General features: G+C 43.1%; 1 protein-coding gene across 2 annotated transcripts in view; it reads left to right on the top strand.

Annotated features, from left to right (window-relative positions):
• CYGB (cytoglobin) overlaps positions 1-25,465 on the top strand; it is an 80,994-nt gene that overhangs the window by 34,693 nt on the left and 20,836 nt on the right. The window contains exons 2-3 of one of the 2 annotated variants that reach the window (XM_061616320.1): positions 9,816-10,047; positions 12,916-13,079. In XM_061616320.1, the coding sequence (XP_061472304.1) occupies positions 9,816-10,047; positions 12,916-13,079 (396 nt within the window). The remainder of the gene's footprint in view (positions 1-9,815; positions 10,048-12,915; positions 13,080-25,465) is intronic. The other variant, XM_061616321.1, reaches the window with a different exon arrangement.

The raw sequence follows: 25,465 nt of genomic DNA, 5'->3' as shown, positions 1-25,465 counted from the left end.
GGCACATTTGAATTTTGTGTGTGCAAGTGAACTGAAAGTGGACGTTTGAAAGAGCAGAGTGTAGGACAGCCTTTCCCAACCTTTGAGTCCCCAGATGTTGCTGGACTACAATTCCCATCATTCCTGACCATTGGCCATGCTGGCTGGGGCTGATAGGAATTATAGTCTAATAACATCTGGGGACCCAAAAATTGGGAAAGTTTGGGGTAGGGGTTAAATGAATAAACCATGCTGGGAAATCCTCACTCATATTTCATTTCAATTGTCATAAATCATGGGAATGGCTGAGGCCAGCCAAGTATGCCCCAGATGTTGGACTCCAGCTCCCATCAGTCCCAGCCAACATGGTCAATGGTCAGGCATGATGGGAGCTGTAATCCAACAACATCTGGAGGGCACCAGGATGGAATAGTCTGGTTTATGCACTGTATCTCACCCTCAGAAACAACACCCTCCACCACCATCTCTAATATGAGGTAATCATACTGGCCTGCCTTATAGGGTAACTGTAGTAAGGATTCATGAGACAATATATGTAAACAGCCTTCAGGATATGATAAAAAAATGCTGACCCTGGCCAATCCAACACGTTGCTCAGTTGAAATGACTGTGTTTAAGTTAATTTAATACTGTGTCAGATTGTGTTTTCAGATAGGAGGCTTTTCCAGACTACCTGTAAATGCCAGGACCGCAAAAGGAAAACTGGGGCATTCTCCAAGGTTTTTACTTTTTAAGGCTGATACTGAAAGAAAGGCACAGGCATCGATGGCTGCAGCAGGCACTTTCTCCCACCCCCATCTGGAACCTGCCCCTGATGAAGGAAAATTATGCTTGGGAGGCATTTAGGAGAAATAAGATGGCCACTGAAGAGTCACCTGGACCAGTTCATCTTCTTTCAGCACTCGGTACTGAAAAGGGAGGGGGAAGTCATGTCAGCATAATCCCCCACTTCAATACTCAGCACCAGGTTACTATACAATGGCCTCACTGCCGCTGCCTGCCCCCCGACACTTGTTAAGCCCATGGGGGGGGAGTGGATTGCCTGAGAAGTGGCCACAGGGAGGAACAGAACAGAGGGAAACATGCTGGGGAAGGGCCTAGGAAGTGGTCGTCCCCCCCCCCAAGAATACCTTGCTTGGGGGGCCCTCAAGTCTGGCACCAGGCCTGGCTCTGCCACTAAGCTATGGTCCTTTGTGACAGAATCGTTGTGAGAAGAAAATGGGTTTATTTATTGTACGTACACTACCCTGAGTATCATGGGAGAAGGGTAGGGTATGGTAAAAACAGAGGAACGGTTTTGCCATAGAAGTATGAACCTGACTGTGATCCATCTGACTCGTAGTGGACAGGATTTCACTATGCACTAAGGTTAGAAACGTATGAAGCAATCTTATAAAGAGGCAGAGCATTGGTCCATCTGCCTCAATATTGTCTACACTGACTGGCAGTGGCTCTCTTTCAGACAGGTGTCTCTCCCAGCCCTACGTGGAGCTGCTGAGGATTGAACCTGGGGTCATCTGCATGCAATTATAGGCATGTTCAGGCATACACCTGAACACATGTGGGCCAAAGCAAACGGCAATGCACAGAAGGACACTGACAGGTGGAACTTGTGTGCATGCCCCGGCCCCTCTCCCCACATCCAAGGATACACATGTGCACGTTCAGGCAAATGCCTTTCCCTATTTAGCCTTAGCATTATCGACCCCCAAACACCCATCTGTTTATAGATTATGTGTATTTCATGGCCTCTCACCTAGATAACATATGGAGGGAACTAGTCACACTGTCCCAGGGAGGTATGTCAGGTACCAGTTCTGCCCAACCTTGAGTTCCCAGTTTAAATATTAATACGATTTGTTATTTAGGCAAGCCAATCTATCCCACCTTCAAGTTCCCCTCTCCTTCCTACAGCCCAGTTCTGGCTGTTGCCCACTTTTACCTCATGGACCTCATGGAGAGTTCATGGTGAAGTGATCAGGAGGACAATGAGGATGACTGGAATCCTGAGGAGGGACCAACTGGGCTACAGTGGGAGGGGGCTGAAATGGGATGGCTTTGGCAGTACAGTAGGGGCCTGCTTTATGGCGCTTCACTTTACGACGCTTCGCTAATCCGGCACTCTCAATTAGATGCAATTAGACTAAAGCCGCACTCATACGGCGCTTGTTCCACTTTTACGGTGGTTTTCAGGCGTCTTGCACCATTCTATTCAATGAATTCCACTTTTCTGCGATTTTCGCTTTACGGCGTAACCTGCCGTATGAGTGGGGCCCTACTGTATAGACAGTGACAACTCCACCCCTTAGCTCTGGTTACAACTGAAGAAGCATTGCCTGATAACGAGCAGCCTCTTAGCCCTGCCTTGTCAGTCAAGCCGGTGCTCATGTCTCCTCCACAGGAAGAGCAGTTGAAGACTTACCCAGAGGCAGTGCCAGAGGAAGATCTAGCTGAAATGTTGCCGCCTTTGTCACCAAGGTCATTCTGGCAGATGGGCAGGTGCAAGCAGATTGCGCCAGCGTTTCATCCTCTTTATATGAGTATAGTCCCATTCAGAGAAAGATTCCTCATGCAAACACAGAGAGCCTGCCCCTAGCCTACTTAAAGGGTCTCCAGGGGTTGGTCTAACTGCTGTGACAACATCTTAGATTGAGTACTCATGCCAAGTTTTGTTGTGTAGAGACACAGAGTCCTGTATAATTTGTAAACTGATCTATTAAATACTCTAAGCTGAGATTTCACATTAAACATTACGGAACAAAACACACCAGTGAGTCTGAATCAAAAAGAAGTTGGCCAAGACACTCTCTTCCTCTTTTCATACACATAGGCCACATTCACACTATAAATTTATTCCACTTGAAACAATCATGGCTTCCCCCAAAGAATCCTGGGAAGGATAGTTTGTGAAGGGTGTTGACAATTGTTAGGAGACCCCTATTCTTCTCAAACAGCTGCAATTCCTCCAGTGGTTTAACAATCAATCCTTCTCCCCTGGGAATTCTGGGAGCTGTAGCTTTGTGAGGGGAATAGGGGGTCTCTTAACAACTCTCAGCATTCTTCACAAACTACCTTTTCCAGAATTCTTTGAAACATGCCTGTTTCAAGAGGAATAAATGTACAGCATTAATACAGCCATACAGTAGTTTACTGGATTGGAACTGCTCCAAGTGAGGGGCAGGGGTGGCCAGACGGAGCCATTTTGTACTTCGTGAAATCGCCTGAGAAAACCTTTTGCTACATGTAAATTTGTGGGGTTCTGCTTTGTAGGGTTCTTTCTGCTCCCAATTTAGCTAAGCAGTGAAGAAAGCATCCATCTAAATAATCCTTTGTTTTGCTATTTTTAATGTCATTTCTGTCTGCATCTGCTCTATAAAAGAAATGTTATTCTCAGAAGGGTATAAATTTTGCATTCATATTGTGTAGGAGCCTGCCTAGAATGCCTGGCTACCTGTTTCTCTGAAAAATAGCCTGCACTGGGGGCTCTGTATCAGTTTCCTGATGGAACTGAGGTAGGCTGTTGAACTAGGGTGCTTGCCTGCAGAATATTATTTGTGTTTTTTTCCTAGACAGTCCATTGACCAAAGTCCTGTTTACTGGTCAGGTTTGTATTGAGCACTTTACCCCCATGCAGAAGCACCTGGAAGATTAAAAGCAGTCAAAAAGTAAACAGACCCTTAACATGTGCACCCTTTTCTCTGTCAAAAGTGAACTTGATAGACTGGCATTTGGATTTGATTTGGGGAAGGAAAGAAAACAGAAGAGGAAAAAAAGAAAAAGAAATGGTTCTCTTTCTGTTTCATCTTACAAACAACTTAATCCTCCACCCACATCCCTCAGTCTCTAGTCTTTTTTTTCCTTTTTGGTACCACACAATCTTCACACATCAAAACCTATTTTAGGCTGGCTGATAAATCCCAGATGTCTAGGGAAAGCAGCAGGGACTACGGTTATTCCATTCGCAGCTTCACACGGCTTTCCTGGCAGCCTCCTGTGTGAGATTCAGCCAAGTGGGAAGAGCATAATAAAATGGGAAATTAGTCTGCTTCTCAGTAGTGGGGTAGCAAGGGGTTTGAAGTGCAAACAATGCAGGCACCAGGGGACAAGCAGCTAACATTTCCTGGACAGCCTTCATGTGCCACATACAGAGCTCCTCCAGACAACCTGTTTATAGTCAGCATTCATCCTGATTTGCTTGCACAAAACTTAGGCAGTGGTTAGACTATGGGCGCTTTCAGATGACCTGTTTATTGAGCATTCATCCTGATCTTTTTGTGAACAGATTAGACAATGCAGACTAAGGGTAGAGACACACTGTTCCAGTGCATCTCTACCTCTCTTTTCTGAAAACGGGGACACACCAGAGGCGTCACTAGGCGGGTGCGGACTGCACCCAGGTGACATCATGAGAGGGGTGACACCCAGAGCTGCCACGGGGGCTCCCATCTGGCTGGCGCAGAACCCAGGAGTGCGCGAAACCCACGCAAAGGCGCCCAGAGCCCAGACCAGAGAGGAAGCGAGGGACGTGTGAAGGGGAAGCTGTCCCAGGAGGAGGAGAAGATCTGTTGGGAGGAGGCTCTGCCCCCGGCAGACGGCTGCCTGCCGGTTCCCTCAGCGCCCCGATGTGGCGGGCCAACAGCAGGCTCTGGGTGAGTGGACGGGCAAGCCCCTCCCCGTGGTCGGCTGGGGCTGGGTGGGGCTCGGGGGAATGTCCTTGCTGGCCTGCTACCAGCTCAGGGCGTCCCAGCAGCCAGTTGGTGAGGCCGTCAGGCCCCGCACTGGGTGACACCAACCCTAGTGACACCACTGGGACACACACTAGTCAAACCCTGCCCCCTTTTACTGTAAAACCTGGTGGGATCAACCTGAGTGTATAGTGTGTTTTTTTAATTGCGTCAAAGAGATTTCGCAACTGATTGGCAGATCAACCTGTTCCCCCTCCAGGTGTGGCCAATGAAAACGCTTTGCTGTAGGCGACTAGTGTGCTCACAGCCTAACAAATGAACATTCATCCTGATTTGATTGCAGGGAGATTGTTGCATCAAATAAGTGTTATTCCACACTTTCCAGTGCATTTTTATGTCACTTTCCTTATAGCAAAAAGCCTGATGTTTTTGGGAAGCAGGTTTGTTGCACAAGATCTCGCAACCAACTTTAATTGCTGGTATGTGATTAAATACCATTCAAAACTAGTGACAGTTTGGACGCTCCACATGTCTGGTCTTTATTGAGCATTAATTCTGATTTATTTATGGAGTAGTTATACGGCAATGAGCATTCATCCTGATTTGCTTGCGGGATGTTTACACATCTTCCTGTTAATAATTTGTTAATCCATACTTTTCAATGAATTTCCTTGGTGTTTTCCACACGGGGAAAAAAAGCCTGTTTCTTTTTAAAAGTGGGTTAGTTATGCTAGGGTGACAGAGCACTTTAATCCGCTTTCATTGCACAAATCTAAAATTCCAGTATGCATTTGGATCCCTCTTGCAACATACCAACGATATCTGGAGGCACCGACAGGCAAGGGAAGTAGCTGTGGCTCTTCAAGAATTTCGGACATTTGGAATAGGGTGGAGGGCTCAGGAGTATAGCTGAAGGATCTCGGCTTCACTCACACATTATATATTTCAAGTACTAAAGCTGCAAATCTAACCCCACTTATCCAGGATCAGGCTCCATTGAATTCAGCAGGAGTTTTACTGGGTAGACATAGAAAGGACTGTAGCCTTACCCTTAGAAGTCAGTGGGTGATCTTGGACCACTCACTATATCTCTCACCCTAACCTATTAGATTGTTGTGAGGATAAAATGGGGAAAACCATGTATTCCATCTTTGGCCCCTTGGAGGAAAGGTAGGATATACGTGCAATGGGTTGCATTTGGTATAGTGAATTTTCCATCAGTGCAAGGATTTCATTTTGTGCAACAGAATGTTCTCCCCTTCTTCTCCCTCCACACATACCCTAAATCTGTTCTGGGATTTCCCCCAACCTTCCAGAGCAGATTTGGGGATGGCACAGGGCATAAGTGGGGGGAGGATAGGGGGGAAAGTCCCGTTGTGTTAGCAGTAATCCTTGCAAGCACAAAACTATTTAGTTGAATACCACCCTATGAATGAAATCAATAAACAAGCAAATGGCTCTCATAAAGTGAAGAAAGTGGCTTAGGAGGCTGCATTGCACAAAGTCAGACCAATGGTCCATCTAGCTCAGTACTGTTGACACTGAATGGCAGTGAGCCTTCAGGGTTTCAGGCAAGAATCTCTCACAGCCCACACTGGAGATACCAGGGACTGAATCTGTGACCTTTTGTATGTAAAGGATGTGCTTGGCTACTGAGCTTTGTCCCTTCCTTGCTGGATCATGGCAAACTGTTTATGTGTATATATTGTGGTCAGATTTACAGCAATGCAACTCTGCTTTGTGCAACAAGTGCTTGTTAAAACACACAGAGAAATGTACCCAAATAGTGATACATAATGCAGCTATGAGTTGGGCACAATTTCCAGAAGGCCCAGAGTCATACAACCAATCAACCAATGTGATTCATGGCCCCCTGAAAGAAGGATGGGGTCAGGGTCATAATGCTCATTTCCTTATTGTATATTTTATCCCACATAATGGTGAGGGACATAATTCTATGCACGCACATGTGCGCATGCACATGTGCGTGCACACACTTTTGCTTGGCCTCACAAAATACCTGTGAGTTAGGTAAAGCTATGAGAGGGATGTCACCCTCCAAGTTGAAGGGTTGGGTGAAGATGTGAATCTGGTTCTCCCTGATTCATCTCAGAGACTCTAACCACTATACCAGGGGTGGGGAACCTCCAAGCTCCATACCAGTCAAATGGTTCCAGTTTGGCTCTTGAGACCATTTTCCCCAAACCACACCCACCTACCCACCAGCTGACATCAGTGATGAGAGTGGGTGTTTGAAAGCACTCTCCCATCTGCTTATCAGCTGAAGAGCCAATCGGAGTGTGCCTTCAATCCCGTCCTCCCTTCTCCTTCAGACCATAGAGGTCTGAAGTAGAAGAGCAGAAGGGGGGACATTTGAAGTTGCACTTGTGATGCGTCCTTCCCTGGCTCTCCCTGTCAGGTTCCTACCTGCTCGTGGTTACTGCCTGTCTCTAGGCACCACCAGGGACTCCACCAGTCCGGACCGCACTCTCTTATGGTTTACCTATCCGCTCTAGCACAGATCTCAACAGATCCCCCTGCTAGGCAACCACCAGTAACGTCCCAATACTAGTATTCCCAGAGACTCTGAATACTGGTTTTTTATTCTCTTCACCGCTGCCACCATTTGTTACAGTTCCCCTTCAGCCTTGGTCATTACCTTACCCTCCCTTCTGGTCTGTGAAACTCCAGCCAAGGATCAGGCCTTTGGTAAACCAAATTAAGTATTTATTAAAGATAACAAAGCTAACAAGATTAACAAGATTTCTTCTTAAGGCACATAAGCATATGGTTTTACTCAATACTAATCCGAACTCCACCTCCCTCCTCCTTCACGCTCTCCTGGCAAACAACTCTCTCAAACCCCACCAAGCAATCCACGCTTTCTCTTCTCCCTTTTATACATTCAGCCATTTTAAAACACTCAGCCAATCATCTCGCATTCTACTGCCCATTCACTCCCCCTCTTTCACTCCACTTACCATGTATCTTCTAAAACAACAACACTTACCATATATACATTAATATAGGAACATCACAGCACTCCCATGCACCCTTCAGCTGATTAGCCCATCAGAGGGTGTCTTCAATCTCCTCCGTGCTTCCCTGGGAGGAAGGGGAGGCATTTGAAGGTGTGCTCCCATCCTGGGCATGTTAGAGCATGCCTTCAGTTTACTTTGAAGTCCCAAAAATTGGGGCTTCAAATGGAAGCATCACCTGACATTACTATGTCATGTGATTGATACATGGGCGGCCCTGCCCACCTGTCACCTTTGGCACGCCAGGGATCAGGGAAATGAAGATCTGGTCCTCTGGCCAGAAAAGGCTCTCCACCTCTGCACTACACCATACTGCCTAAGCAACAAAGAAGCAATTCTGGCTGCAAATGCTCTACATCAGAGGTAAGAACCTCTGGCCCAGGGCCTGAATACAGCCCTCCAGGCCTCTCTATCCAGCCTTCAGGATTCTCCCAGGCCGCATCCGCTCTCCCCAGGCCACACCCCTCACCAGCCCTGCCCCACATCCCATTGTAGTGCTTTTGCCTGGTTGTGTTCTTGAACTGTGACAATACATCTTTCTTGCCTGGATGAAGTGTGAGGGAGGGGTGTAAAAACCTCCAACTTGTGGCTGCTTGGAATGTAGTCTGCTGCACAAAGGGTAAGAGTCACATTTGTTGCCTCACCCACTTTTGCCTTTGGCTCCACCCGCCACTGGCATGTGGCTCTGGGAATCTAGTCCTTGGGCTGAAAAAGGTTCCTGATCACTGCTGTACTATGATGAGCTGACTCCACTAGATCTCCAGGTCAAACCACAATTGCTGCATCCTTACTTCTCCTGGTCATGTATTGGCCCACCACCCTATTTCAAATTAAGGGCTCATTCACACATTCAGAGCTTGGAAAAGTTACTTTTTTGAACTACAACTCCCATCAGCCCCAGCCAGCATGCGCTGGCTGGGGCTGATGGGAGTTGTAGTCCAAAAAAGTAACTTTTCCAAGTTGCTTAATACCCCATCATGCAATGACTCACAGCTGAGCTAAATGTGTGAACTGTCTCCACTGAAAATATTCTGTTTCAGGCAAAACTGTCTGATAGAAAAGCACTGTCTGTTGTGTTGATGATCTATAGTGGCTATATAAATGCATTGTAAGCCTCCTCTTGATATTTATTTATTCTGTTTGTGTGCCACTTTTCCACACACATGTGCCCAAAGTGGCTCACAAAACAAAAGAAAAAAATACATATCAATATAACATTACAATAACAGTCCAATGACTATTCAAACACAATATAACAATCCAAATAAGGAATTCATGTTGATGACATAAATGTTACATTTAAAATATATTATAAAATACACTGTCAGAACAGAACCAAAATATAAGCAGCAGTCAGTTCTTCAAAAATGCCAAATGCTGGACACGGCAAGCAGATTTCTGCAAGCCCGAAGTAAAATGTTTCCTTTCTTCCCTTGGTGTAAAGTCTGGTGTTATCAGGCAGAGAGGGAGGTTTCCAGGAGAACAACAGCAGGCAGATAGGGCTGGGTGAACAGTTCACCTGCCCAGATGAGTGGTTCCAGCTGCTGCTTCCTGTCCAACAAACTGACTGTGTCCAGCACCTGTAAGATGTAATGATGAGTTCTCCTGAATGGTGTGGGCAAAATGTTCTTCAACATTCTTTTTGATCCAGAGAAGCATTCCTTCCTCCAGCACAATTTGCACACACTCACCCAGTCTTGCCCAGAGTCTTTGCAGTCACTAATGATAATAATTGTGCATGTCTATACACACCCTATGGCAATCAGATAGAGACCTGAGACACACAGACAGCAGAACAAGGTGATAAAATAGACTGTACCATTGTGTGGGGGGGTGTACCATTTCTGAATGCTTTCCCATTGACTCTTTAGAGTCCCTTAAAACACACATTAACTTATCTGTTCACCTGATTCCTATTGGGCTGAAAGTTACAGTAGTCATGTCATAGTTCCACAGAGTTTAGTATCAGCATACTGCCCTGGTGATATAGGTAGTATGGTGCCTGGTTGTCATTGTCAGATCCCCTGGTATTTTAACATATTTCTCTCAGATTGACTTTGCTTTGCTTTTTCTCCTGAACTGCATTATACAGGTTTTTTGTCAACTTCCCATCTGCCAAGCAGTACTTCAGCCAATTCAAGCACATGGAGGATCCGCTAGAGATGGAAAGGAGCCTGCAACTGCGTAAACACGCCAGGCGGGTCATGGGGGCTATTAACAGTGTGGTGGAGAACATCTACGATTCAGAAAAGGTCTCCTCCGTTCTAGCCTTGGTGGGCAAGGCACATGCTGTCAAGCACAAAGTTGAACCAGTCTACTTTAAGGTAAAAAGACATAGTCAAGCCTTTGTTCATTAATGGTTAAAGGAAAGACTTCAAATATAGCAGATTTTTAAAAAAAGACAAAGAGCAGTTCTGTGCTGGTTGTCTATTCTGGCTGGCTAGTTATTATTTCTTAAGTAATCAGTTCCCTGTGATTTAGTTATAAAAACAATTAAATATATCAGGTTTGCAAAGGATCAGATTTATTATAAAAATAATAAAATAAAACCACCAATAGGTCTCCCTCTTCATGAGCTCACAAAGGGCAGAGATGAGCTGTTTGCGGGAGATATCTTGTAAATGAATTTATGAGCATAGCTAATTTTATACCCGTGGATTTGCTTTTTATTTTTAATGCAACTGTTTCCTGCATGAGCCGTTCTGTGCAGAACAGATGAATCAAAAATAAATATATATCATTGTCATGTGAAAGTACTAGTACAGTTAGGCATGCTCTTGTCTTTTGGGCTGTTGGAAACAAAGTGACTGGGCTGGACACAGGTGAGAAGCACACGAAAGTAGGAGATGTGGTGACAGAGAGCACCCAGTGAAATGGCATCTCACATACAACGAACCACCCATAAAAAGTCACAATGCGCTTGTGTGTGTCCACAGTCGGGCAAAGTGTGAATTTATGCAGGACTTACTTCCTTTGTTGGATTATCAGCAGATCAGGAAAATGCAAATTCAATGGCAAAAAAATGTGGGCTGGCATCTGAATGAGGAACATGTCATGTGGATGCAAAAAAAACCCTGTGAAGGCATGAATAGCTCTGGATTCACATTAAACTGCTGTGTGGATGTGCCCTATATAAAATTCCAGCTGATAAACAAGAAAATATAAATTTTGTAAATTTATATATATTGTAAATTTATATATATAGTATAATGTAAATTTATATACATTTTTGTATTGCAAAGAGTGTGACCCAAGCAATGTATATAGGTAAATGCTGTAATTAAATATAAAGATAAAAAGTCAAAACAAACACCTGTAGAAGGAACATAAATGTAAGACTCAGATAGTGTTCAGAGGCTACCCTGCATGTAAAGATACAATTCAAAAACAACTGAGATTAATTTACCGATGCAGTTGTGTTGTGAGTTCTCAGAAACATAAGAATTCAGTGTAGTCCCAATTTGTTGATTTAATTCTTTCAGGATTCTGGAAGACATAAATCTCAGTGTAGGAATAAATACATAATTTTGTTGTGTGGTCATCCCACATCTGATGAAGGTTTCTCTCCACTAAAACTCAGGAGCCGTTTACGCGCTGGGGTTTTAGTTAATTAAGTCCTACTCGCAGGACCCATTAAAATTAATGAACCAAAGTTAGTCATGTTTATTAACTTCAAAGGGTCTACTCTGAGGAGAACTATCATTGAATACCACCCATCTTGTTCACACCAACTGACTATGGACACTAATTTCTTACATTTGTATTCATTCCACTTGTGCCTGTTTTGAACTGTCCTGCTTTCATCTTCAGGTCTCAGAGATGGTTCCTTCCAGTATGAATACATGGGGGTGGAAGATGAAATTATTTGAGGTACCCAAGTGGGAATGTCTATGATAGAGAGAACAGAAGGGAAGTGAGCTGGGACCATACGCTTCTTCATTTTTTAGGGCCTGCCTCCCCACCATATCTTGCTGTTGTGGGTCCAATGCTGCAGGAAACAGCTGTGAGTTTGTCATTTCCCAAGTCAGTAGTGGAGCTGTTCTCAAGCTTAAAATAGTGTCTGACAAATGCTTTAAGATCAGAAGAGAGATGTTTCATGGGTGCTTCATGCTTGGGATGGAGGTACAATAGCCTTTCCACTTCCACTAATATTCCCCATGTCTAAGAGAATTCAGTGTACTTCCTTTCACTCTCAGAGAATAGCGAGTAGTGAACATTACTAGATATTAATTTAGTTGTTCAGTGAAGTGGGCTCTAGTGTATGAGAGCTCATGCCACAATATATTTTAAGGGTTAACATAGCTCTTAAATGCCTTAAAATGCCAAATACTGAGAATGGACAGGTCACAGGAGTACATTCAGGACATTATGTGGTTATAGTACTTTTGTTGTTATGACTTCAGAAACATCCAGATTTGGCTATCAGACACATGATACTAGACTGAATGGACCACTGATGAGATATTATGAGTAGAAGCACACTCACTGTTCTGCCAGTTCCAATGCATTTCCACCTCTCTCTTCTGAAAACAAGGGCATACGATGCTAGTCACACACACACCCCTTTTTACTGTAAAACCTGGTGGAAGCAGCTCAAGTGTGCTTTTTAAAAATTTGTCTTTAAAGAGATTTTGCAACTGATCCACAGACAAACCCATTCCCCCTCCAGGTGTGGCCAATGGAAACGCTTTGTTCTGGCGACTAGTGTGTTCACAGCCTAAATGACTGCTCCCTTTTCTTTTATTTTGGATCTCTAGTACATTGGAATTTATTTTATTTTGTGTCTCTGACCAAACAGTATGCCAGATGCAGCCTCTCCTTAGAGATGGCCTGGCCTTCATTATTTAGTAACCTCCAAATTGGACTTGTGCAATGAGTTGTACTTGAAGCTTCTAGATACTAGGAATATATCTTGTGTGCTGAAAGAACTCTTCCAGTCCATGATGAAGTCCACTTCAAAATGCTTAGCTTTAAAAGCCCTACATGGCTTGAGACTCAGGCACCTGAAGGAACGTCTGCTTCTACATCAATCATCCCATGCATTATGACAGTCTTTTTAGGCTCTTCTCTGGGTAGCCTCTTGTGGCCTCCTCTTTTCCAGCACCAGCCAAGCACCTTTTTATTTTCCTGCACTTTTACAGAGGGGTTTCACGATCTGGTTTTATTGCTGCTTTTGCTTCTTCTCCTCACAGATTCTCACTGGTGTTATGCTGGAAGTGCTTGCTGAAGAATATGCCAATGAGTTCACCTCTCCAGAGGTTCAGAGAGCCTGGGCCAAGATGAAGAGCCTCATCTACACTCATGTGACTGCTGCGTACAAGGAGGTGGGCTGGGTGCAGTATCCAAACTCCACCATGTGAGCAGACCAGGGAAACCAGGGCAGGGAGGGTTTGGGGTTTCCTACAAGGCTTTGCATTCTCACTACCTACCATCCCTCACTGCATTTTCAGTAGATTCGTAAGCAAAGTCCGGCACCATTGCAGTAAGAATTCTGTCACATCAATAAATGGAAGAGGGTACTTGGAGAACACTTCACTTTGTAATTCAGGGAGAGTTTCACAACATTGTCTAACATGCATTTAAACAACCTACTTGTAGGAGACTGGATGCTTCCCACAAAACGTGGTGTTAGCTAAAGAATTCAGAGTTGCTTTGATGCACTCCCAAGAACTGTGAAATGCACATGCACTGAGGAGGACAATGGTCAACCTCCCATTCTTGTCAGTTCTTATAGAGAGATTAGCCATTAGCGCTGGCCCTTCTCACACTTGAACCATTTAATTAGAGACTCTTCCCATATGCTCTCTGTGCTTCTCCTTTATTACGGCTGTACTAAATCAGCACATGGTGCAATGCTGGGAACATACTTTAATAGAATAGGAAGAGTTGCCTATGGTTGTTGTTTTTAGAACCCACCATTTTGCTATTAGCAGCAAACTACTAGACTCTCCAAATTCATAAAATAAGAAAGGGTCTTGTGGCACCTTAAGAACAAACTGATTTATTATAGCAGAACCTTTTGTGAACTAGTGTCCACTTTACCTGCAACATCATTACCCCACTGGAAGTTACCACAAAATAAAGTGATAAACTCATTGTTTTCAATTTGATCCTACAGAGTTACACAGGCCCCAAAATAGGTGACAAAACCCCCAAAAATCTTGCAGTTCCTCCAATGATCACAGGGTGCTATATCTTACCTAGCTTTATCAGTACCCAGGAACAGGCCTTGTCTGTGATCTCTCTTTATGAACAAAGCATGTAACTCATACTTAAACTGATTCTAAAATACCTGAGTTTTCCTCTGATAGATACCTAGTTCAAAACTGAATCCTCTTAGGCTATACATTATGGATAATAAGGCATCTCCTGCCTATTGAATGATCCAGCCTCATCTCTCTCCAAGTCCCGAGATATTTTTGTTCTTTGTTGATGTTGATTCGCTTGCATCATTGTTGAAGCCTGTGATTCACCTCAGTTCTCTATCTAGGTGGTGAAGAGTGTCAGTTCTGGCCTATTTTCATAAAAAAAACACCCCTCAGGGATATAAGAAGGGTGTGCTGGGATTCCTTCTCCAATCATGATTCATACTGGGTTAGAACAAAGGATTAGTCAACCAGATTGATGCAGAAAGGGATTTGCCAAGGATCTGGATATTCTCCCAGAGGCAACCCAGTCTCAGCAGTGACTCAGCGCATAGTAGGTAACTCAGTGTTTAGCCAGGCAAGTATGTAAAGCAGCTGCAGGAATCAGGGACAAAGTATGTAACTATGGCATGTTTCTGAGCAATTACGGGGGGAAATAGCGGGCCAGAAGATTTACTTTACTCATGTCTACAGAATAATTGCTGCTAACTAACTACCAAAGGGAAGTAGACTAGTGCTGCTGATCTGCTGACAGAACTAGATGGCCCGTACATTCTTTTTCCATTTTGGGTGCCACATAACTGGCATTTCTTTAACAAGAATAATGAAGCAATATCTCCACCCCAGTGACAGTAAAATGAATATGCAAAGCACTTCATTGTATTTTAAAACTCTACTGTACTTTAAATGATGAAGTCAAAGACAGCAAGATATTAATAGTTAATATTAATGGTTTTATATTACTGTCAAGGATCCCTTAAATACACACAGACATTGTAGCACAGAGGGCAAGCAAGATACCAAGATAGTGTTTTTTCAGCCATAGAAAAACTTCTACTATATATATCAGTTAGGTTATTCCATCTTAAATAGGAATTATACAATTCTTTGTCCATGGTCAAAGCCAGATTAAGGCTGTAATCCTATTCATGCTTACTTAAGAGTAAACAACAGTCAACACAGTAGGACTTAATAACATGGTTGGATGATGCTACAAAGATGTGTGGAAATGATGACTAATATCTTGAGGAGAGTGTATAGAACAATGGACTTTCTTTGTAAAGATATAGAACACTATTTTCTCTAAACCTTTCCCCAAAATATTACTGTTTTGGCCCCACCCACTCCTTAATCTGGCTTTGTCTGTGCATGACAGAATTTTTATTCAAGATGGGGTAACCCAACTGATTTGAAGCAATCTAGTGAAGTCTTATTTTAATCTTAAACCCTTTTAAGGTTTTTCTCCTTATGTGTGATCTTAAACAAGTTTACTAAGAGAAGTTCTATTGTATTGTTTATCCAGACATTTTTAATCTATAAATTTAGTTTATCATAGATATTTTTAACTGTTGATTTTATTTCTATTTTGATTTTTTAAAAACTTGTTTTAACCTTGACTTTTATTAACTATTTAATGCATATTTTATGTTTTTTATAAACGGCTTAGAGGTTTTATTTATAATTAAGCAGTGTACAAATTTTGTTAAATAAAATGCAGTTACAATTTTATTGGGAAAAGTGGGGCCATGTTTGCTGTCCCTTCTGTCACATCCCTGGCACCCAGTCCCCGCACATTCCACATGTTGGAGGAGGAACGCTGAAACAAGGAGTCTGCTTTATGTGTAGAGGCTTCCTCCATGATTTAGAAGAACCCTGTGTGGTCAGGGTTCTGAATTGTGTGAAGACAGAGACATTCTACACAATTGTGTGTAGAACTTCAGACATTCCTCTTCAGCACATGGAAGGTTGGGGAGCCAGGATGCAACACAGGGAAGGGGCCAGCAAATACAGCCCTACCCTCCACCCTCACATAGCTGTAATCATCTGAGGGGGAATACCTGCATAGACATTATATCTCAGTGTTATGAAGGGTGAACTGTAATCCAGATTTGCATTTGTTCCTAATTGTATTTGCATGAACATATACTCCAGACTTAATATTTAGGACTAATTTTTCATCTATGGGGATAACATGTGACTTAAACACTTATTAGTCCAGAATGCTGGTCTCCTTAATTTTATTGCCTTCAATTTAGAGAGAGATTAGTCAGTCCTCTTAAACATACTGACAGTCTGCATTGGTGAATTTCTCATGTTACCAGCCTCATCTACTCTCCTCATTTTGGAAAGAAGGGAAATATAGCAGATCCACACCATACATTTAAAACACATCCAATACACATTTAAATCACATAACTTCCCCCAAAGAATCCTGGGAACTGCGGTTGCCCCCTCACAGAACTACAAATTCCCAGCAACCTTAACAAACCACTGTCCCATGATTATTTGGGAGAAGTAATTTGATTTATATGTGCATTGAAAGTGCTTTAAATGTCTGGTTCTTTTTGCTTAAAAGGAGAGGCAACAAATCATCCAATAATTGAACTGAACTGAATTGATTCAGTTATTAGAGGCTAGCTTCTTCTACCCAGCTTTGTGTTTCACATGAGAACGGGAGTCTGAACTCTCTTTGTATGCCAGTCTGGAAATTAATTCTCATCAGCATTCATACAATATTGATCTGGATAGATGAAGCAGTAGAGGACAGAAGTCTTTTACTGATTTTATATCTATAGCTACAAATCAGGAAAAAATATGACAAATGTTTGGCAGAATGTCCTTCCAACAGATTAGCCAAGAGTGTGGGGACTGTTCTACCTGCTTTAACTTTTGTCCACTGAAAGCATCTGAGTGACCTGAGTCCAACTGATTTTGTAGGCTGACATGGAGTACTTGGAAACATGGTGCTTTCTTCCAATGTGTCAGCTAATGGAAGTGTACAGTGTTCCTACTGACCTGGGATGTTTCAAGATCAGCTCAAGTCTGGAGAAAATAATCATTCTTGTTAGAATCCTCTGAACTTCAGGTTTCATCCTCTTTTGTTAGTACAGAAACAAATCACTGGCTTTCATGGTTCAAAGACATACAGTAGCATTGAAGGGCTTGTCCCCATAGGAGCATTACTTCATACAAAAGCTGCTGTTTTTACTTCTGTTTTCTGTTTGCACCGTCCACAGTAAGGGCTCAATGCCAGCTGCAAACACGCTGTTTCCTATTCACACTGAAGGCAAGGATCAATCACGCCATTTCCTAATGACCTCACCCTCTAATTTAACATTTCCACTCCCTCTGGTTACCTGGCAACCGAGCATGCTCAGTTTGTTCTATCAGTTTCATTTAAAAAAAAAAAAACAACCCGGAAATACGATTTGTATTTTCACTGGTACAATACAGCTGAAATACAAATCTTTGTTTGAGCAGTGTTATGCTTTTATGCACAAGTTAGGGGGGAAAGAAAAATAAGTTACCTTTTGCAGCAACATAAAAAAGGCTTGCAGAATGGGGGAGAGCAGCCGGAAGTTGTTTGTCAGCCCACAGGAAATGAAATGAACCAAGGGAGGAGGACGGAGTGGGCGTGGAGAAGAGAACGGTTGACACATCCACCTAAGCATTGGAGCAAAGTGTCTGCAAGCGTTAGAGGTACGGAGTGAAGACTTTTTTCCTTCCCTTTTCGTATAATCAATGGATTGGGTTAGTACGGAGTTACAGGAAACTGCGTGATAGCTTCTGTTTGCAAATAATGTCATGTGAACCATGCAAATTAAAAAGGGATGTGAGTAGCACCAAACACACACTAAACCACCTTGTAGATGAGCCCATAAGCTAAATGCTTCTGGTCAAAGACAAAGGTAGCCTAACTTTAGGAGGCCAAGTGACCTCTAACTGCTGTGTGACAGCTGAGGAAACAACAATGGAGGGGGACTGTGTGGAAAAATGCCTTTATCCCTGAAAAAATGGACGGTTACAGTGATGCTCAAGAAAAGAATCATCAGTACCTGTACTTTAAGCAGAGCAATACATTGATTTTTGTTTTTGAAATCCTTGCTGAGCGTCTAGTTTAGGTAGTGTAGATAATGTGATGATTGCACATTGAGGCTGATACCGGCAAGGCCATATACCCATCCTGGGGCTTCATCGGCATCTGCCACAGGCCTCTGAAAATGTTTGGTTGGAGAGCCATTATGTGACTTGACTACCTCCTAAAGCTGTGGGTATAGGGAACTAGAGTTGCTGCAGTGCCACTTGCACATCCTGTTGAAGCAGGAGATGAGTTAGCCACAACTCCTTCTGCCTATATCCTTCCCAGTCCTGTTGTCCTGCCTTCTCCCTCATTAGCCCTGGAGAATACCTGGAGTCCTGCTCACCACAGCAGGTGAAGGAGACGGGCAGAAAACAGGATGGGGATAGAACTGCATCTGCGTCACCTTCTGCTTTAACAGGAGACTTAGGGTGCTTCCAGGCTGTTGCTATTTTCAGACAGGATTCACTCACGTACTGGCAAATTCAGGTTGCCCAATTAAAGTTGGTTTGGAGTCCCCCCCCCCAAATACTGGCTTTTTGTGCTAAGGAAAGAGATGGTAAAATTCATTGGAAAGTGTGGTCTGACATTTGCTTGACACGATGTCTTATAACCTCAATGCAAACAAATCAGGATGAATGCTGAATAAACAGGGCATCCTAGAAGCAACCTTAAAGTTTCCCTCCAAAAGCACCCATATAACAAACATTCACAAGTGTCAACCTCTGGAAGAAAATTGTTATTTTAGAGTAGCTTTGCATAGTAGGGATCAACATGAGAAAAAGAAAGAAAGACAGCTTTATAATTTCTCTCTGACAAGGGCACTGAGAGGCCAGTGCTGGCTTACATAAAATAATATTCTAGTGAGCTGAAGGACATTGAGTCAGAATAGGGCATTTGTTCCAAACCTGAATAATATGTAAGGCTGTGATAAATGGAGCAATACTATTTGAAAGTGCTCTCTACCCTCTGAGGCAAACAGCCAGAAATTCCTAACTTAAGTCATTAGCACCATGATTTATTTCAGCCTGCAATTAGAGGTGAATATTTTTCAGTTTATGAGATATTGTGCCTCTCCCAGTTCAAGCAAGGATAGGAAGCATACAATATTGTGAGTATTTATGCATGTCCTACAGCCTTTGGGGGTGTGAGAGTAATACTATATTTTAATTCTAGGTAAATTTTTAGTCCTCAAGAGATTATTAAGGAAATCTTGACAACTGAATGGCAGCATACGTTAAAAGATTTTTTTAGAATACCAGCTGAGAAAGAAAACCTGTTTGGGGGGCCGCACACTCCTTCAGAAGACAGATGGGTCAGAGCTCATAGAGTCGAACACCCCTTCAATTAAAAAAAATGCATGGAGGATAAAGCGGTCAGTGGCTACTAGTCATGATGGCCCTATGCTGCCCCTAGGATCAGAGACAGCATGTCCCTGAATACCAGTTGCTGGAATACGAGTGCAAAAGGGAGGACATGGTCCTCATGCCTTACTTGCAGGCTTCCCATAGGCATCTCTCTGGCTGCTGGGAGAAACAGAATACTAAACTAGATAGCCTTTGGTCTGTTTCCAGCAGGGCTTTTATGTTCTTTTACCATCTCATTTCTATTTAAGTTATAGTAATTATTTCTAAATTTGCAATATATACATTAGCAAATGCAAATTTTATGCAAATCTCTGTCCTCCTTTGTCCTCTTTTTTGGCAATGAATATATTTATGTGAGTCTCTGTCTTTTTTTTTTTTTTGGCAATGAGTTTCTTCTACTTTGGCAGCATGTAAGTGGCCAGCCTTTGGCCAGGCCCAGTGCCAGCAGGCAGCCAGGTTGGGCACTAGCCAAGAGCCCCTTAGGTGACAGGGGCAGCTGGGGCTTGTTAAATGTAGCTCCCGCTCTGTGATCCGCACTAGCACTGGGTCACAGAGCGTGCACCCTATGACCCAATGCTGGCACAGATCGCGAAGTGGGAACCAGCCACTCAGGCAACACTCCCCACCTCACAGGCTAGCCGTGCCACTTCCCACACTGTCCCATCAGTACGCTGCAGGCACATACTTACCATCACCCAAGATGGCAGTGGGGGCATTTAACACACACACCCTGCCATCTTGGGTGATGGCAGGTGTGTACATGCTAACACACTGACATGTCCAGGCCTATTTAAGCCCCCAGCAGCAGTACTGCCACCATGTCACTACCACCTTCGATGGCCCACTGTTATCTGGTGCCGGCCCGGCCTGTGGCCCCTATAGCAAACAAAATACTGATGCAAAAGACCTGGGCATGTAATGTATGTATTCTTTTAGAGAGAAGAATGAAAAACTGTGCAACTGACCATTTCCCCATGTCATGAAGGCTGGAGCTTGGAGGAGAGCTGTTGCTTCAGTAATGAAGCTGCTCAAACTGGGAGCTTATATAGGAGCTGGAGGCTCTACCCCTTCCTGGCTTTTAGCCAGGTCCTTATCCAAGCAAGTGATCCATGCTTTCTCCTCCCCTTGAGAAGCCTCACATATATTTAGCAGGGCACTTTGGCTGTGGCTCTGAAGCTTCTGCCTGGCTTCTATCACCTTTGCTTCGGTGGCCCTGGGGAAGAATGGGGGGTTCAGTCTGAGAGCTGGCCAGGAACCCAGGCAGCTGATGAGGGCAGCTCCAGTCCTGGAGCAGGGATATTCAGATCCATTAGCTCTTCAGGGTCACTGGCAGTCCTACTTTCCTTGCTCATTCTCTGAGGAAACGTCAGGTTTGAGTTCTGGGAAGGGCTGAACTCTGACAACAATTTATCTGGAATTCTGAAATCCCTGACCCAGTACTTCACATCTCTGCTTTGCTAATAATGGGCTCCAGTGTTAACAGAGATTGTCCTTTTTGAGAGTCCTCTGCCACCAGTTTAAAAAAAGGAAGAGCTGCAAAATTCAACTGTAGGAACAACTCCTTATTTCAAAGACCAGCCAGTGTGGACTTGCAGTGCTTATAACAGAAAAATCTATAGAGAACTAAAAGAAGGGTGAAGAAACTCAGTCCAAAACATTCTGGGGCTTTAGCTGGGAATCCCAGTGTGGTCTGTAACCAACTCCATATTCTCATGGAATATTTGTTGACAGTACTGACATGTTTCTAAGAACAGCTGTGGAGTGAAAACCTGTTATAATTCCATCCAAACTCACAGCAGGGATAGAGGGGTTTAAAGCAACAGTACATCAAGGAACTCTGCAGGCTGCCTCAAGAGTTCACACTAAGTCTATCTTAAGATGTAGGACCTCTTAAGAGATTTCATCCATCATCCTGAAAGTTGTTGACATGTTATGTTTTTAGTAAAGAGAATAAGGAATATCTCCAGAAGAACCCCATGGCTTTTCAGCAGGGTTCCAGAATTCAAGAGTAGCTGAGATTTGGGTGCCGTCTAGATGCTCTCCCAGCCATGTGAGACCTAGCCAAGCATCAGGGGAACAATTGTGTGGCTCTTTCCCATTAAATCAGTACTGCTTTTGTGGGAAAGACCCACTCAATTGTCCCTATCCACATGACTGGTTCATTTGAACATTCTTTCAACCACATAGGAGCTACTCACTTTATTTATTTATTCCAGTTATTTATTAGCCACTTTTCAGGGCCAGGCCCTCACAAAGCAATGCACAGAGATAAATAAAAGAGTGGAACTTCAGGTAGAGTATGAAACAGTGAGTTCATACAGATAAATAGACTCATGAGAGATACTGAATTAGATCACAAACTTTCTCTTAAGTTAAGGAAAGAGCAAAATGGTACATTTTTAAGGCCTTCTTGAATGCCAGAACTGAACAAATGTTCACTGCAAGAGAGTTCTACAACTGTGGGGCCACTCCCAAAAAGGCCCTGTCTTGTGTGCTCACCAACCTAACTGATTGCACCAGTGGACACATAAGAAAATCTCAGATGAGGATCTTAGCTTACAGTCAGGGTGATAATGGTGTAAGTGGTCCTTTAGGTAAGCCAGTCCCAAACCATCTTGAGCTTTAACAGCACTCTGAATTGGACCCAGAAATGCACAGGTAGCCAAATGCAAGTAGCACAAAAGTGGCATTACATGTCCAGACTTTCTGAGCCCCATTTGGATCCTGGTGGCTGTATTTTGCACCAGTTGAGTTTTCCAAGTAGTTTCAGAGCATTGAAAAGCACCTTGCAATAGTCCAGTTTAGGCACTTTACCTGTGGATAAGTAGCTCCTACATGGCTGAGAGAACACATAGCAAAAAAGGTTTATCCATTGCCACCTAAACTTGATAGTTGATACTGGGAAAGACCTCAAGGTCAAGGAATCTCAAATTCAGGCACATTAACATCAGAACTAGGGAAAGGCATCAGGTGGAGAAAATAATTGTAGGCCTGTCAAATTAGTATATACTTGACAATTTTGGTTTTTCTATTCCTGGCCAAGTTGCTACAGTGAATTCTAGTCTTTCACAAGCACATTATAAAACATTGATAATACTTGGAAATAAAATAAACAAAATATTTTTTTCAGATATTATTTTTTACTAAACAGAATCCAGATGTGTACAGCTGCAAAATGACAAACCACTAAGATAAAACATATGCTTTTACAAAAATATGTTTATAGATATTACATTATCAAAACTAAAATTGGGTTGCTAACAGGCAAACAAAAAGAAGGTAAAAATTAAGGCCTGTCTTCTTTCCTGTTTCCCCTCCCCTTTCCAAACTACCGTTCCAACAGACATATGACTTATTCACAAGTCATATTTATCAAAAAGACACAAAAGTCAAACTGAGACGCAAATAATGTAAAAAACAAACATGGGAATTAAAAGTAGAGGGGAAGAGCAGAAAGAATGAATGAATCTTGGCTCAAGCTATGCTACTCCCTTAACTCACACAGAGAGACAGCTGCTTCGTGTTTCATGCAGGTCTAATATCTGGATCCTGAGTCTTTTCTCTCACTCTCTCTGACATCACAAGCAACAAATATATCAAAAACAATTCTTGGAAACCAGATTTCATTTATCTCTTCTGTTTCCCTCTGTGCCCAGTAGATATGTCATAGATTGCATCACACAATGTTTACTCTGCTTAATGCCTTGCATAGTTGTAGTGACTTGAATGTAACGCACTTTGACTTGAACTAATTGGATTGTCCAGAACCCATAGGCTGCGAATACTCAAGCAAATTACAGAACTCTAGAGGCTAGAGAACACTCATCTAGTGTTTTATTAGTGTGAGACAGAGTTGGATTTCAGTTCATTAGGTGGTTCATTTATGATCAAGGCAGGGGTCATACCACATAAACCTAGCTGAATGGGGAATTGTGCATTCTGATGGGTGATGCTCAGTTTTGTCAGAGGTCATCAAGGATAGGCCTGTTCAGGAAGATAAGGAAGGGGCTGGGTTTGGTCCCTCCTCCTCCTGGCAAACAGCATACAGTTATATGCATGTAGCCCTGAATGTTCTATGCATGCCTAGTTGGTCTGTTGCATTAGTGTTTATGCATAATGCAGCCTTCTTTTTCAGGGCCTGGTGCCTCTTGTCAGAATCATTCTGGCACAGTCTAAAGTGGCTACCAAAGCTACAATGAAAAGTATTTTAAAATGGCATGCATTCAGAGGATATACTCAAATGCATGTCAGAAGCAAAGCCATAGAGTTGAACAGAATCTACTTCCAAAAATTATCCTCAAAATGATATGTTGTGTAAACATTTATATCAAATATTCTGCAGACATTGAATCCTCAAATATTTGCCAGATATTCCCCACATATTTGATGCCCAAAGATATTTTATTTCAGTCTTTGAAATTGCTTGTTGTCACGCAGCTCTATTAGATGAGATGAGAGATTTAATATTTGACAGCTGATACAGAATGGTATATCTCCATGGGTTTTCAAACTATTGGGAGCACTTCCTGTACCAGCTTGTCTGCCAGAGACCCTCTATGCATCCCCTGTAGAATCTCTGCACTTTCTAGAAGATTCTGTAACATATTTTACAGACCTTACAATTCACAAGGTGGTCAAAAAGTCATATTTCACCTGTTATTCCATGATAAGCTTCCAAACAAAAAAGAGGTTCTGTGGAACAGTGGTGTAGTGGAGGGGACAGTTATGTAGTCATCCAGGGTTGTGGGGGATCACAGACACCTTACTTTTTTCAGCATGAAATAGGGGCATGTTAGCTACTGATAAGAGTCCTTGTCCTTTCATGCTAATTGCAGCCAGAGTGAAAGGAAGTGAGTCAGTCACTGAAAAGACTCTTCTCAGTAGCTAACACATGCCTCTTTCATGCTGATTGGTTCCTAGCGTGAGAAGTGAGCTTCATGGCAAAGTATCTTGGTATCCCAAATCCTTGGCTTAATTTCAGAATTCTTCAAATCAAAAGGTTTCTGGCAACATTCAAAAGGTTTCAAAGGCTTCTGACCACTGTTGTCCATGCACTGGTAACCTCTAGACTGGATTACTGTTAATGCACCCTATGTGGGGCTGCCCTTGAGGTTGGTCCAAAAGCTGCAGCTGGTGCAAAATGCGGCAGCGAGACTGCTCACTGGAGCAGGGTATTGCCAACATGTCACCCTGCTGCTGAAAGAATTGCACTGGCTGCCCATTTGCTACCGGGCCAAGTTCAAGGTTCTAGTTTTGGTGTACAAAGCCCTATATAGCTCGGGACCAGGATACCTGAAAGACCGTTTTACCCCTTATATGCCCAGTCAATCACTGCGCTCTGCAGGTGAGGGCCTCCTGCAGATACCAACTTGTCAGGAGGTTTGTTCTGCACAATATAGGAAACGGACCTGTAGTGTGGCATTACCTACCCTGTGGAATTCCCTCCCTTTGAATATTAAGCAGGCACCATCTCTGCTATCTTTCTGGCACCTTTTGAAGACTTTCCTCTTTCAACAAGCCTTTTAAGTTGAGACCTATCCCAGTCTGCATCTGTGTCAGAATTGTTTAATATGTTTTTTAATAATGTTTTTAACCCTTTTAAAAAGTTTTTTAAAAAAATGTTTTTAATGCTGTTTTGTTTTAATGTATTTTAAGATCTGTTTTTATGATGTTTTACAGTGTTTTAGTGCTTTGTTTGCCGCCCTGGGCTCCTGCTGGGAGGAAGGGCGGGATACAAATTAATTAATTAAATAAATAAACATTTAGGCCCCAGAGAGAGAAATTCAAGGGGGTGGGGGGCCTATGCACATAGCAGTTTTATTCTGCCTCTATAAGTCTGTTATGCTGGAGGTACAGAGAGATTTGAGGAATGTGGGCCTGTTGATTTTTCTGGACTTCTCAGTGGCTTTTGATACATGAGTGATCAGTCATGGTATCCCTCTAGACTGCCTCTGTGAGTTGAGAGTACTGTTTTGTGGCTGTTCCGCTCCTGCCTTGGAGGGAGGGAAGAGGAACAGCCAGATTTTTCCAGATTTAGTTGAATTCCAACTCCCATCAGTCCCAGTCCCAATGGTCAGGAAGGATGGGAATTGTCTTCAACACCTGAGGAGTGGCATGTTGACTTGCCCTTGTCTCCCTGGCAAACTGTTTT

Source organism: Rhineura floridana, chromosome 3 (genome assembly GCF_030035675.1).
Source record: "Rhineura floridana isolate rRhiFlo1 chromosome 3, rRhiFlo1.hap2, whole genome shotgun sequence".
Classification (NCBI taxonomy): domain Eukaryota; kingdom Metazoa; phylum Chordata; class Lepidosauria; order Squamata; family Rhineuridae; genus Rhineura; species Rhineura floridana.
Note: the sequence above shows the minus strand (reverse complement) of the source record. Positions and strands in the feature narration are given on the sequence as shown.